The sequence below is a fragment of the Triticum urartu genome, chromosome 3 (assembly GCF_003073215.2).
Source record: "Triticum urartu cultivar G1812 chromosome 3, Tu2.1, whole genome shotgun sequence".
Lineage (NCBI taxonomy): Eukaryota > Viridiplantae > Streptophyta > Magnoliopsida > Poales > Poaceae > Triticum > Triticum urartu.
The window spans coordinates 531,838,976-531,853,530 of record NC_053024.1 but is presented as its reverse complement, the minus strand read 5'-3'; the positions used below and the strand labels follow the sequence as shown (position 1 = coordinate 531,853,530).

The window sequence follows — 14,555 nt, the reverse complement described above, 5'->3', positions numbered from 1 at the left end:
GCCTACGTGCCCAATGGCATTGCTCTCGCAGGAAGCAATTCGGGGGCGCCCAAGCTGTTAACCCGGAGAGCTTTCTTGGTATTTGGTTCGCGGGAACCAAGAAACGAAGGATTCCAACGGATTTTTGTCTACTGTATGCAAGACATGACTAATGATCTCGATCCATCCTCTTTCCCTCTCTTTGTTCCCTCGATTCATGATTGCATGATTCTTTTCCCGGATCGAGTAGCAGCCTTCACTTTTCCTTTTCTTTTTTTCTAATCTCCTTTCTGTCCTAATGCTGACACTTAAACTCATCTTCGATCATAATAAAGCAATGTTCAGGGGGTGGAATAAACTACTCCCACGGAGGGAGTAGTTCTTGTGCATGCGTGTGATCTATTTCTCTCATCATCCATGATTTAGGATTTGTATGAATGACTGAAAGTGACTCTTTCGTACAGACAGACACAGACCCACTGCTCCAAGGAGCAAATTAACAAGTACGTACTATGCAGGACCTACATTTGGCCAAGCGCCACTCGTGTTATCTCCATTCGATCTATGTACAGATTACAAAGATCCCTAGGGACGGGCATCGGGGCGGCCATCACAGCACCAAATCGGATCAACGAAAACAAGGAGCAAAAACAGATAAGAAATACGCGCGCATCGGCGAGAGCGATGGGCAACCATGCATGCACGACGAGATAAAAGAAAGGGATGGGGAGGATCAAGGACGAGTCAGCGGCGGGCCGGCTTGTCGGCGGCGGCACAGTGGAGGGCGTGGGGCGCGTGGGGGCGCCCGTCGTCGAAGTTCTTGGCGTAGCTGACGGCGTCGTAGCCGAAGGTGCTGGGCCTGGACGGCGGCGCCGGGGAGCTGCAGATGCACCGGGTCTCCTGCGCCAGCCGCCGCAGCAGCTTGCGCCAGGCCCGGTGCCCGCACCAGCCCACGCCCGGGATGGCGTCGCGCGCCGCCACCTGCAGGCGCCGCACCACGACGGCGGCGCGGTGCCGGCCGCCGGGGCCGGGCGGCGACCACGAGGGGGACGGCATGCACGCCGACATGCTGACGGGGCGGTGCGGTGGCGCGGACGACGGCTCAGTGGCGCCCATGCCCGTGATGGCGTGCTGTACCGCGGGGGAGTGTGGGGGGTGGTGGTGCGGATGGGAATGGGGAGGATCTCCTGGCAGTTATAATGGTCAGTGGCATGCCCTGCTGGGACGAGAGGGATGGTATTTTTGTGGATGTGTGGGGCGGACTGGTGGTAGAGAGAGTGCTGGGAGAGGTTAATTTTTTTGTGGTGGTTGCATGCATGCGATGGCCGATGCTATTTTTAGTTGGGCAGGTTCTGTGGCGGTTATTAGCGGTTACTTAGATGCATGCGGGCTTGATTTAGGATGAGAACGATTCTTGTGGAGCTTTATGCTCCGTACCAAAGCTTTTTTGGGTGTGATTTTATGTTAATATTTTATTGCCATCTCAGTAAGTGTAATGTTTCATTTTGGTGCATGTTGGAGCTTACTATTTAGTTATCGGGTATGGCCCTACTTGTAGTGAATCAAAAAGTAAATATTCAAACAACCAAGTTTACCTTCCTAAAAAAAACTCAGTTTATCCAACGCAAGCTGCAGTGCGTGGGTCCCGACGGAACTCAGTTTAGATGTTCGTTCCTACCAAAACTGGTCACCTTTTGACAATTACTCCCTCCGTCACATAATATAAGACACTTTTTACACTACACTAGTATTAAAAAACTCTTACATTATGAAAGAGAGAGAGTAGTTATTTCTTTTCAAACACCTATCTGCATCGTTAAGACCAAATTCGAAGGTGGTGCTTCATCATCTTGTTTAAATAAAAAAAATTAATTTTTTTTCCTCGGCAGGAGTGAGCCGAGCAGAAGAGCAGTAGAATCCTACGTGAGCCAGCCAACACATCACGTGGACTGCGCGCGCCAAACCCATCAATCAGCGACACCATTCAAAGCAAGTGTCAACACGCGAACCTACGAAAAAGAAATGCCCCCGGAAATCCTCGATCCTGGAATCTCCACGACATACTTCCTCCATTTCAAATTTCTCGTCGCAGAAATGGATGTATTTAGAACTAAAATACATCTATACATGCGACAAGTAATTCGGAACGGAGGGAGTATCTGTCTGGGATTCCGCGGCGTCCAAGCGAGTAGTTGGTTCGCTCCATGCATCACGCATTCACGCATGATTTTAAGGCCAGCCACAGGTGGCAGTGGCGGTGTGGTAACGGAGACCTGTCGAGAGCTGTCGGGGGTAGCTAACAACTGTCAGATATAGCTGAATAGGAAGGAGCATTGCACTGCTCAAAAAAAAAGGAAGGAGCATTGCAGGCCGAATAGACAAATCTTGTTGACCCTTGCAAATGGCGGAGAAACCATACTCAAAATGCCGTTACCATGAATGCATTGGAGGATGATACAGCGTGCCATTCTTACTTTCCAACACTGGAATGCTGCTAATCTGTCATCATGGAGGGAAGTCCCATCTCACTATCTCCAGCTGAAGACAGCGCATCTTTGTACCCGCGATACCAATGCTCCATGTGATTGTCTACTGTGGTAAGAGATATATAGTATATGTAACCACTTTGGTCTGCAAAGACTGCATTTCAGACCAAAAAATGGCTCAAGGACCCAGGACCTATGCCACGTTGTAACTTCTTCTCTTATCTGAGCCATGCTGAGCGAAAATGTCAATATTTAAAACCTGCATCCCATCAAATATCAGGTTTCTCAGCATTCGAGCGTCTCTTGTCTTTTGTCTTTCTCTCCTCTATTAAGCCGAGCCCCATGGCGGCCTTCAAAAGTTTGTAGTACTATTTAGCTTCCCGTCAACATTTAATCCCATCGTGAGCCTGCATTGCAACATTGCACACTTGCATCCAGACACACACTGACAGACTCGTCCAGGGGTGATCCATCATCTATAACTGCAGCAATCCAAGGAACGCAATTATTTTAGCACCAACTTTACATTTCCAAGCTAGTCACATCACAGCACAAGTGCAGATATCTAGCAGGAAAAAAAAATCTCTTTTGATGCTCGATTTCAGTTTCCAGGACAGAACTCACCAGCTAACCGAACCAACAACACATCATTAAACAGAAGATTTTGGGAAGACATAACAGCCTGACCGCCAAACCATGAAGAGCGCGGTCATTTCTATGCCTATTTACATTTGTTACTGATCCAGGCCTTGCCCGACCAAAGCTCTAATGGATAAACACACGATGCGCAATACTTGGGCGGGAACCTTGCTACATCCACAGGTAAAATTCCATTGTTTCCAAACTAAAGCTACCTTAGAGTAGGAATTACAGACCCCATCTTGTACCGGCCAGTCATCAGAATGGTAGTAGATGCCAGTATGTCACTGATGTGTTGGTAAAAGTCCCAGCGCATCAAGTATGCTGGAAAAGTCTCAGCATTACCTTACTTGTTTTTCTCTTCAGGTTAAATTGGGCTTGACTTGAGGGCCTACAGTTCCAGAAATATTTTAAATCTAGCTCCTGTAGTACCATCGGTATTTGTAGTTTTAAATAGTTTGACCTGACAAACATAACATTTCGAATACCTTGTTAGAGGATGTAACAGCAGCTCTCCACTGTGGATCCTGTGTAGGGGATGGTCTGTCCCTGAACAAGGTAACCACTCTCGATTGGGTGGGCCTTTCCACTGTTGGTCGTTGAGGCATCTCTCTCATGACCCATAAAACAAATCCTGATGGCACCGATGAGCCTACAGAAAGTTTGCATTAGCAGAGCAATTCCATGGAAAGTCGATAAAACTGCGAACTGGTTGTGCTTTCCTGTGAACGGAACAATCAGTCTCAAAATGTAAGACGTTTTTTGACACTATCCTAACATTAGCAGAGTTCATTAACTATACCTATTTCTGCCATTGCAGTTAAATATACCAGATAGGCAATCGTGTTTCCAATAGGAATTCACATTAGTGCACAAGTTTGATTTTTGCAGTTAAGTAGCATAGCACAAGCTAATGACGTAAAGGCAGGAACAAAATAATTTCACATGTACAACAGTGAAAAAGAAGACAAACTCTTAATGATGACTAAGCTATACCAAAATACCAAGAAAATCTTCAGATATTACCATAATTGAATCTTTATTGATCTCACAGTGGGGTCCACTAGTACAGTATAAGCACAATATTGTGATAACAAGGACTAATGACAGGCTCGGTAATCTTCTAGCATTTAAGGCTTGAATCATCAAATCAAGACCAGCTTCAAGGTGGAGGAAGCTGAGGGTCTAAGCTCTGAGGCATTAAAGGTGGTGCGCATACTTAACCTACATCTACCACCATAGTAGCATGCTTTCTTCCGGTCGCTAACTTCCAGTGTTAACTACCTAAATCACATATAAAATCCAGGTCTAGAACATATGCACAAATACCTGACGGGCAATGGCGAACTAAAGAAAATCAAATGATACTCATCCTAAATTTAGTAAAAGGCCATAGTTCCATTTTAGTGTTATTTCCAGATATAAACAACACATCATACCTATTAAATAATATAAAAATAATATAACAGCATTTTTTATGATCTCCGCCTCAGTCGAGTACCAATACAAAAGCACCTGCAGTGACAAGTAGGAAAATTGCAAGTCAATTAACAATTTAACTCCCAGCCCATGTATAAAGACCTCTTATTGCATAATGGAACTTACTGGAATATTAGTAACAAGTGCTAGTATAGCAGAAGACGAGAAACAGATAAGTGAGACAGCAGCTAAACTGGCAACCTGCAGAGAAGTAAGCCTTGAGAATTTCACATGGAGAAGCATGTTAAAGAATGTTAAAAAAGATACAGTTTATTTATAAATATCCTGCATTTTCTTAAAAGGGTAGGTAAGTCTAAACGACCCCCTGAACTATGGAGGTGTGTCTAGTTCACCCCCTGAACTATAGAACTATCTAACTAGCACCCTAAACTTGTCGTTTCCATCTACTTAACACCCTTGTCTGGTTTTGCAGAGTGCAGTTGCACATGTGGCTCATGAGTAGTGACCAAAGGGGATTGTGGTATTATTAACGGGTCCCACATATCAGTGCTATAAAAATTCCTCTATTTTTTCACCATCATTTTCCTTCTTCCTCGTCCTTATCTGTCAGCACATCTATCCTCAACGTCTTTCCCTACATCCTGGAGGTGGTGCTGGACGGAGGAAGCAGATCCATCCCGCCTGCACTATAACCCTTCCTCCTCCGTATCCAGCTTCGCCTTTACAACCCTCTCCCTCGCTCACACTTTCTCCTCTTTATTCCCACCTCCCAGAAACCCCTACACCCAAACCACCACCCGAATATGGAGGTGTGCCTTCATTCCCCTCGTCCTTCTATGTCAGCACATCTATTCTCAACGTCTTCAGCTGCATCCTGGAGGAGTCGCTGGACGGATGAAGCAGATCCATCCTGTCTGCACTATAACCCTTCCTCCTACGGTATCCTATCCAGCTTTGCCTTTACACCCTCTCCCACGCTGACACTTTCTCCTCTTTATTCCCACCTCCCAAAAAACCGAACACCCAAACCACCACCCGAACATGGAGGTGTGTGCTTCATTCCCCAGCCATGGAGATGCCAACGGTGGACGCAGCGCTGCTCCACCCTGCAGTCACCTCCCAGTGTGTTGGCCTCGGGAACGGCTAATCCCCAATGGCTCCGTTGAAACGGGATTGGGCATCCGGTGGGTGTGTACCGAGGGTGGCGGCAACAACGTTCATCGGAGCCGAGGACTGCAGCAGGAGGCTCCTGCAACACCGCTGCAGGATCACGGGGCTGGAGGCAGGAGCTCACCCGAGGACCAAATCCTTGCAAAAGTTGAGCTATTCTTTGCTCCCATTCAAATTGAAGTGCACACGAGCTTCTCCTTGTCTATAAGCGCAGAAACTCTCTACAGCCTATGCTAATCCATGCCCAAAGCTCGCCGTTTTCATGCCATGGAGCTGTGATCAGAGATGACAATGTGCCCCTCTGCTCCAAGCACCGTCTCGACGCCTGCAGGCTGCAGCTCTTGCATACTTGAATAGCGCTGACACCATGAGGTCGCCAACAAGACTTCGTCTCGCTCTCGTGGCGGGACAGTTGACAGCTAGGGAACTAGTCAGAGGAGGAGGCCGGAAGGAGCTGCTGCCTGCTGGGTGGGCTGTGCTGATGGTGAATCGCGGATGAGCAGACTGAGTTGTTGGACGGACACAGTAAATGGGGAATGATGAAGAAAAAAAGAATATGAGGGAGTGGCACTGGTACATGGGCTCTGTTTAGATCACACACCATGCACCTAGTACCACTTCTAAAAAAACAGCTTAGGGGGTTAAGCGCGTGGTTTTTGGATAGTTAGGGTGAGGTGTACCCTTACACAGTTTTGTATAATTCTAATCTAATCCTAATAACCAAAGAAAAAGAGGATAACCACATGTAGAGTGGTCTCAAGGGAAATGTACCTTCCACTTCTCAGTTGACACGGTTTCAGAACGTACTTTGCTCATCTTCGAGAACAATAATGCACCTTCACAAGATGATCACAGAACCAAGATGGCAAAGCCAAGGTGAGAACATGTTAAGAACCGAAGCCTCACTCCTTAATTCATGATAAGATGACATCATCTAATATTAGTACCAAATGAATGGGCATAAAAATTAGCAAGATGGGCAATGAACTAACAACAAACTAAATTAGAACTATAAACTTGATCTACTGGGATAAATACAGGACAATGGAATGAAGATAGTCTTAGGTTGAAAATTTCATGCATTGGTATCTAGGGAAAATTTTGACATGTTCTACATGTAGACAATATTATATGCTTACCATAACATGACAAAGCAGCGCCAAGTACTAGAACAACTACTGAAAATACATCCAAATAAACCTGCAAAATAAAATGTTTGGCTAACGTCTATAAAGCAAGCAAGTTAAAACTAAATAAGCGAAATCCTAAATTCAATCAGCTAGTGGCAAAATATTAATATAAAGTGTGATAAACATAAGAAAACATGCAAGTCGATATTTTTTCCCAGAACTGATACAGTGGACACCTTGTGATAGACTCTCCTAGTACTAGCATGGAAGTTGAGACATAATACAAACAGAATACTGAGATTCTGTAACTCAAGGAAAAGAAAAAAGAAGAACTAGCACCATCTCTAACGATATATAATGTTTGGTACTTTGGTCTGCAGACTTTCCCATTATTCTGCATTTCCCATGGTAGGTTTAGCAATACTCTAGTTTGACAAGGAAAATAAAAGAATTAAACTGTACGCTCGTGATTTAACAAAATGGCCTCCTGAAGTCAATAGAAATTTGGTAAAGAAAATGATAATGCAATTTGTGCATACCCCAACATAGAGTAGATGCAGTTTGTGTAGCGCAATGACATTGACTTCGCAGTGTTGATACATAAAAGTTTCGGAATTCATTTGAGATAAATATGCTAGTTTTCCTCAGTTGACAAAAAAGAAGAATGATACAGTTCAAAATAGCTGCAGCAAGTGCATGGGCCCATAGGCAGCTGGATATAGAACCAAAAGGTAGTATACAGGGAATAGAAGATTTGTCTAGAATGGATCAGAAGCAAGACTAGCTAGATTTCTACTCCCTCCGTTCCGATTTACTCGTCGTGGTTTTAGTTCAAATTTGAACTAAAACCACGACGAGTAAATCAGAACGGAGGGAGTAGATATGAGCTTTCTGTTTTCCTTTTTCTAATGGAATATTTTGCGTGTTTTTGACAAGCTTATCATTCTTTATCACAAGGCTGTTGGATGTGGGACTTTATGCTCCCGGGTGGAGATTAGGAATCTAGCTTTATACAGTATTATAATTACCGGGCTCTGCAAGATTTCTCCTTTTCGTGCAGTATTGCAACAGATTGAGGATTTAAACTTTGAAAAGTTAAGATTTGTATGCCAATTAGAGCAAAATGCAGCGTCGAAGAAGAACCAAAGCAGGATACAATAAATTGCTGATCCTTCATACCTTTTTCAGTAGTGATGAATCAATAGGATTTTCTCCCCTACCAACCCAGATGAGGATGGCAAAGGCAAGCATAACAATAAATGACAGTACAAGCACCTGCAAGGAAAATAATATTAGGCCAGTAAATGGTTCTGCATAACAGATACTATATCATAGCAGAAGCATTATACTCCAACCACTGCTGAAAAGTTAAGATCACTAAAGTAGTGATCTAAACACTCTTATATTTCTTTACGGAGGGAGTACAGTTTAGATGACAAACTGGGAAATTCTCCAACCACTGCGATCTATAAATAAAAAGGCACACACACTAGAAATATGCAGATCTGTATTAGCGAGAGGAGAAAAAAGGCATGGCGAAGTAGCCAATAAGTTATAATGATGGAACTTACCAAAATCACAAATTTTTGCCGGCTTCCAAGCTGTATTCCTGGGAAACACTTCCGACGGGCATCAGTAGGGCGGGTGCCAGGTTTGGTTTTTGTTCTGTCTAGTAAAGCTTCTTGGTGACTCCTTACATCATCTTCATCTTCATCATTTGTCTGATGACACAGGTCAACCCTGTAAGACCATTACTTTAGAAACATAAAGCGAAAAGCATTTGCAGCTGTAAATACATAAAGATAGAAGCAGGAAAGTGCAACATGAAGACCTCATCACACCACCAGGAAACTTCGCTATCGAGGAGAATAAAGGAAACTATGAAAGGGTTTGTGTTGTCTTGCAAGCAAAATAACATGATCTTTAGAAGCATCATTAGAATATAAAAGCGGTTGTACTCATGTGTGCCAATGCACAAAGACAGCCTCCTGACAGGGGGTTACCCATTGGCAATAGAGAGGATTGTATCAGAATTGTTACTTATTGGAAATGACCAAGTGACAAAATAGAGAAAGATGCTGCTTATTTAACTTGAAACAGAGCTGGAGGAAAAACTTATACAAGTGTGGGACTCAGTGTGAGACATTAATCCTGTTGGTGCACCTACACCACTCATCGGTGTTGAAGGCCTCAAGGTGATGGGTTTCCAGTGGCGAGTGATATTTTGTATTGATGAGATGTGCTACAACATACAAACGAGTTTAAAGTGGTATTTATGTGACTTTGACCTGTACAAAGGACGAGAGTACACCCAAGTGAAGTAAATGAAGCAAGAGTAACAATGTCTTCTATATCAATGACAGACGGTCACTTGGTACCACACTGGGAGGTATATCATATATATGATCTAGGATCAGCCCCGCAACCTTGAGTGAGTTGAAGTTAGTGAAGCCCAAACCATGCCTAGTATCTCCATCTAGTCTGTATAGTATATGAAGAAGCTTTTTTGCATAACACAACTTTAACAAAAGAAAAAGGAGAAAGGAAGATGAGGCGTCGTATTTTACGCATTTTAATGTTTCTTCAATGGCATTTAAATGCGGATATGGCTGGCCAAAAGTCTTATGGATTATACATATGATGCATCTATTGCCAAGAAACTCTCGATATGGGACGTAGGCTCTCTGCTCATCCAACTAATGAGTCGTGATTAAAAACATAGATCACGATAAACAGAGATAGGTATCCAATGGTCCTCCAATGCCACAAATAAGAGATGACTCAAAGTCCCACGTTTGCCATGAAATGTACTCCCTCCGTTCCTAAATATAAGTCTTTTTAGAGATTCCAATGCGGACTACATACGGAGCAAAATGAGTGAATCTACACTCTAAAATAGGTCTATATACATCCGTATGTAATCCGTACTGAAATATGTAGAAAGACTTATATTTAGGAACGGAGGAAGTACCTGGTTGTGTGAAAGCGCAAGGTCAGATAACCTACGCTGATACTAAGAAATTATCCCACATGTACTTAAGTGTGAAAGGATCGTTCTTTTAAGCAATATTGGTTATCAACTCTGAGTTAAGAGGAAAATCACGTAATGGCAGGCTGCAGCTGTACAGTTCTTGTTGGGTTATGTGCTAAGTGCTCCAGTTGACCTTCCTCTTCAAATCTTATAGTATCATTATAATGCAGCTTACTAGCACCAATATAAATTACTCTAACTCACCAGAATGACAACAGTAGTAGAAACGAAGCAAGAAGCAATATCTGCGGACTAGCTGCAAAATAATGAGAATTTAACCTCTTAGATGATTATAAACAAGAGAAGAGAAAAGATCATGTACTGTAAGTGGATAAAAGTGGAAGGACAATAGCAAAGCTAAACACCAGGACAACATACCCATCAAAACAAATCCGCATCCATGTACCCAACAAACCCATCTCTCACAAGTAGCAATGACGGTAGATACGAAATACGCAAGGAATACTGCAACATGGTTGACAGAAAGGAAGTCAGTAGTAATGACGGTATTTATGAACTATGCAAGGAACACAGCCGAACTGAAGAAAGAAGTTAATATGTGGCTATACTGATTCTAGAGTTGCCACAAGCACTTTTATATTCCAAAAATATGTTAATAATGAAAAATATTTTGCATGAACTATGAAAACTGCACTATGACATACTGACTGACAGCGAACTTATAGCATGACTAAAATAAATCTGCTTCTGCAAATTTTTAGAGTTACAAGTCAATTTAGAATTAATTCGGCACTAATATCGAAAATGATCGTGCACTACAGGAATTATTACAGCTCCAATTAGGATGGAACATAGTGGTTAACAGAGAAGCAACAACATGACTTTTACAATGTTTATTTTTGTTATGAACTTAATGGAACTTTATTTTTAATTCAGCAGTAATCCGTAATCAAATTGTTACGCGTGAATCAAACCTATTTAAGGACACGCATAAAAGAACTGCAATAAGAGACAATGGCAAAAAAAAAACTAACTTCTACTCTCGTTCAATGTTTCAAAACAAGGTTATAGATAGTTCCACTATTCTTTCTGCATATTTTCCTGGATGTTATAGCAGCTATATTCAATTACCAGAAGGAAAAGTGTATATTTGAAGAAAAAAACATGTTTATTGTTAGAAACTCTATTTTTAATTGGCAGTAATCAAATTATTGCGTGCGAATCAAACCTGTTTAAGGACATGCATAACAGAGCTCCAATATGAGAATGGCAAAAAAGAGACAGGAGTACTAACTTCTACTCGGTCAATGTTTCGAAATAAGGCTATAAATAGTTCGCTATCTTTATGTATATTTGCTGGATGTTATAGCAGTTACATTCCACTATCGGAAGGAAAATTAGTATATTCAAAGAAGAAGAAAACAGGTTTATTGTCACTATTACCACTCCAGGAATCAAGCTAGCACTAAAGCATGATCAGTAGCAAACTAGCAAATCAAGTTAGCATGAATTGCATCATGAATAGTACCAACCATATAGAACGCTTGAGATTCATTAGCAACTAACTATGTTATGCAGGAATTTCAAATGTGCAGCAGTGGAAAAAAATAATAATGAGACCAAACATACATAGATGATAAAAAAATCAAATATTGTACTAATGCTTTTCTCACCTATGTTGCATAGGCCAATCATAAAATGGAATATCTGCAAGAGATATAATATACCATTAAATCTGGCAGTTGAGCTCATAGCTCGAAGGGAGACAAAAGTCAAAATACTAGATTATCTATTTAAATCGCCGTTCTAAGATCTGGCATGAAACCCCAATAGCCTAACTATTGATTTGCAATTGGACTTGTCAGTTGTCACATGCAAGGAACCTTGTCTTTGTTGCTTCCGAAATAAATAGGGGCTCCAAAATATACCGTCGTTCTGGCAGTCTAAAGCAACTATACAGAGACCTGCACACTGCAGCGGGTATTTTTAGGTTATAGGATGGAACATACATAATGGATGAGCACTGTCAGGCGAGGAAACGGTTAGGGCAGAGGGCTGAGTGGACCAGAACAAGATGGGTGAGATAACACGCAAAGGATCGGAAGGAAATAACAGGCTGGGCCAGAAACCAAGTTCAACCCAACAGCTAAAATAAATTGAGATGATACAAGCTGTGAGTTGAGAAAATAGCACTAATTGTTGTTACTGGGTATCATTTCTTTAATTATATAGATACTCGCTTCATGACACAGTAGCATGCTTACACATAAACATCAGGGTAACCTACATGGAATCACTTTTGGGGTGAATAATACAGAATTAAAACAAAAGGCATTATACGTCAGCATCAGGGTACCTAAATGGAACCGCTTCTGGGGTGAATATTCCCAACTTTAAACAAAAAGGAATTATTATTGTATGTTGATACTTTAGAATCAAATGGTCTGAAAATAAATGCAATCTCAACTTTATATAAAGTGTGATACTACAAATACTCAAATAGTATAAAAATATAGCGGCCTAAATGAGTATCAGAAACGAGTGAGTAAAAAATACATAATAACTTAAGGCAGAAGAACTTCCTTTTAAAAAGTTCATGTGGAAGATGGGGAAAAATATTATGTTTGAGCTATCCAAACTGGTGCAATTTGGGGGCTTGGATATTTGTGTAGCTTCATATTTTAGCACTTTATAGAAAATCAAAAGATTTGTTTCATTAAAAAAAACTGGTTACCTGTTGTAAACTAAAATGTAAGGGCCAAATAAGTACTTGTCCATGATAATCAATTAACAATCGAGACATTATTGAAAGCACTCATAAGTCGTTACAGAACAACATAATAGGCAGCCTGAACAACAGTACATAACTATTTTACAAACCTTTTGCCGAGTCCATCCATGTTGCTGATTGTGCCTGTGAATTCTCGCTAACTGAAAATAAAAACAAGCAAAGTTATTTTGGTAACAGGATATAAAATGTCAGATGTAAACGACGGATTTAGTGCAAAATGCAATGGAAACTGGTCAGCGGTCCTTGTTCTACATGTAACTCCATTCAATATCTCTGATCCATTCCAACCAAAAAATTATACACTTCGTTTGTACACAACTGATCTTGTCAAGTTCAATCATTAGTTGTGTGGCATACTCAGACCCCGGTATCCCAAATTTCTTCCTCCAGCACCGCTGATCAGTAAACTGTAGATAATACTCGTGGAAACGATTCATGTAGTAACACCTAGTGACACCAGAACGACACGTTGGCCTAGAATCTGTGGACGAATAGCAACACAGCACAGCTGATGCAGCTGGCCCTGTCTCACTGCTGCCAAAACGAGCAAAAATACCATGCACAGGAGGCCGTGCAACCCCACTCCTTGCCCCGCTGCCACAGGAAGGCCAAACACGCACCACCAGCGTGCAGCCCCCTGTGAATCACAAATCACGAGCATAGGAGCGATACACGGCACGGCAGATCGAATCGACGCACCTGCACGAAGGCGGCGACAGCAATGGCGGCGTCGACGACAGCCAGCGCCGCCTCGGCGGCGATGATAGGCAGCGGCAGGCAGCCTCCGCCGTCCCCGCTGGCAGCGCCGCGAAAGGGCGCGTAGTAGCGGCTCATGCCGGTGGGCGAGGAGCTCGCTGCGGCGACCGGAGGATCAGCGGGCAGCTGGGGGTGGAGGGCGGCGCATCCCGCGGCGGGCGGGAGGCCCGGGGCTAGGGTTCGGGCGAGGATTGGGGTGGAGGAGGGGAGGGGAGGGGAGCTCGACCGGAGGCGAGGGTGGAGGAGGAGGTGGAATTGACTGGAGGAGGCAGCACCTGTTGGATTGGAAAGCTCCCGGGACCTTGGTTCGGTCGTGGATGGTGAGTGCCAACGGATGGATGTTCGGCTGAAACCTGGCGATGCGAACGAGTGCGGGGCCCGAAATCACTGTCCGTTCGTACAGCCGCTCCCCGTGTCTCATTCACGTGGGTGTTTTGTTTTTTGTTTTTTTATGATGAAACGACGCAGCTCAGCACAGCTCATGGAAGAGCTGCAAATTGTTGTTTCTTGAAAAAGTTTTTGTTCATCACAAGTCATGTATATTTTTTTTTGCGGGGTAAGCAACATGTATAATATGATCATAAAGAAACATTGCAACATATAGCATAAAGATTATGTTGGATAAATTAGCAATTTTCTGATTGATTTAATCCGAAAATAAATCATGAATATGGCATATACAATACTAATCTAGTACCGATGTTTAACCATGTAAGCACGTACTATGCATATAGCAAAAACATCTACGTGAACAACAAGTATGGCTAGGACAAATAATCAGGATAGGGGTAAACAAATTATATCGTCCGGTCGGCCGGGTCAAAGCCATGGCGACAGTGGCGGCAGTACCCTCGGCAGCCTTCTTTCTCGGACTAGGACTGACTCATGGTGATGTCAAAGAAGACGAAGACGTAGTCGAAGTAGCGGATGAAGATGAACAACGTCGAGTAGCCGCGTCGAAGATGCTCTCAAAAAAACCTAGCAGCCCTTCTTCGGGTGCAGCATCACAAAGGACAGGGGTCTGAATGCCTCCTCTCCTGTATAGCCATGCAGGCGACGAGCAAGATGGGATCGTCGGAAGCAGCAACAACGAGTGGAACAACGATGGATTGCACAAAGAGGCACACGTGATTTGACATGTGTGATGGTAAGGGTTGTCGAGGCTCCAATAT

The 14,555-nt window shown here is 43.0% G+C and overlaps 2 protein-coding genes across 3 annotated transcripts; both read right to left on the bottom strand.

Annotated features, from left to right (window-relative positions):
- Positions 1-387: 387 nt before the first annotated feature.
- On the bottom strand, positions 388-1,210 carry LOC125548639. The gene has a single exon (XM_048712201.1). It carries the CDS (start codon positions 1,093-1,095, stop codon positions 724-726), a length of 372 nt encoding a protein of 123 aa, XP_048568158.1. The 5' UTR covers positions 1,096-1,210; the 3' UTR covers positions 388-723.
- A 1,821-nt stretch (positions 1,211-3,031) lies between these two features.
- LOC125544805 (tobamovirus multiplication protein 1) lies at positions 3,032-13,709 on the bottom strand. Of its 2 annotated transcripts, XM_048708571.1 has the most exons (13): positions 13,327-13,709; positions 12,717-12,767; positions 11,510-11,543; positions 10,254-10,340; positions 10,080-10,131; positions 8,416-8,584; positions 8,024-8,119; positions 6,854-6,914; positions 6,486-6,550; positions 4,710-4,784; positions 4,544-4,619; positions 3,593-3,756; positions 3,032-3,495 (listed from the first exon to the last, which is right to left on the bottom strand). In XM_048708571.1, the coding sequence occupies exons 1-13, from the start codon at positions 13,459-13,461 to the stop codon at positions 3,472-3,474; spliced, it is 1,089 nt and encodes a 362-aa protein (XP_048564528.1). In that variant the 5' UTR covers positions 13,462-13,709; the 3' UTR covers positions 3,032-3,471. The 2 variants fall into 2 exon arrangements, with proteins under 2 accessions (XP_048564528.1, XP_048564527.1); XM_048708570.1 differs by lacking the exon at positions 11,510-11,543 and having other exon boundaries at positions 13,327-13,708.
- Between the last annotated feature and the right edge of the window lie 846 nt (positions 13,710-14,555).

Coding starts and splice junctions, on each gene's coding strand:
- LOC125548639 (XM_048712201.1), bottom strand. CDS start 1,095: ATGGGCGCCACTGAGCCGTCGTCCGCGCCACCGCACCGCCCCGTCAGC.
- LOC125544805 (XM_048708571.1), bottom strand. CDS start 13,461: ATGAGCCGCTACTACGCGCCCTTTCGCGGCGCTGCCAGCGGGGACGGC. Junction 12,768..13,326: donor CTGTCGCCGCCTTCGTGCAG/GTGCGTCGATTC, acceptor TTTTATTTTCAG/TTAGCGAGAATTCACAGGCA. Junction 10,341..11,509: donor GATTGGCCTATGCAACATAG/GTGAGAAAAGCA, acceptor ACCATGTTGCAG/TATTCCTTGCGTATTTCGTA.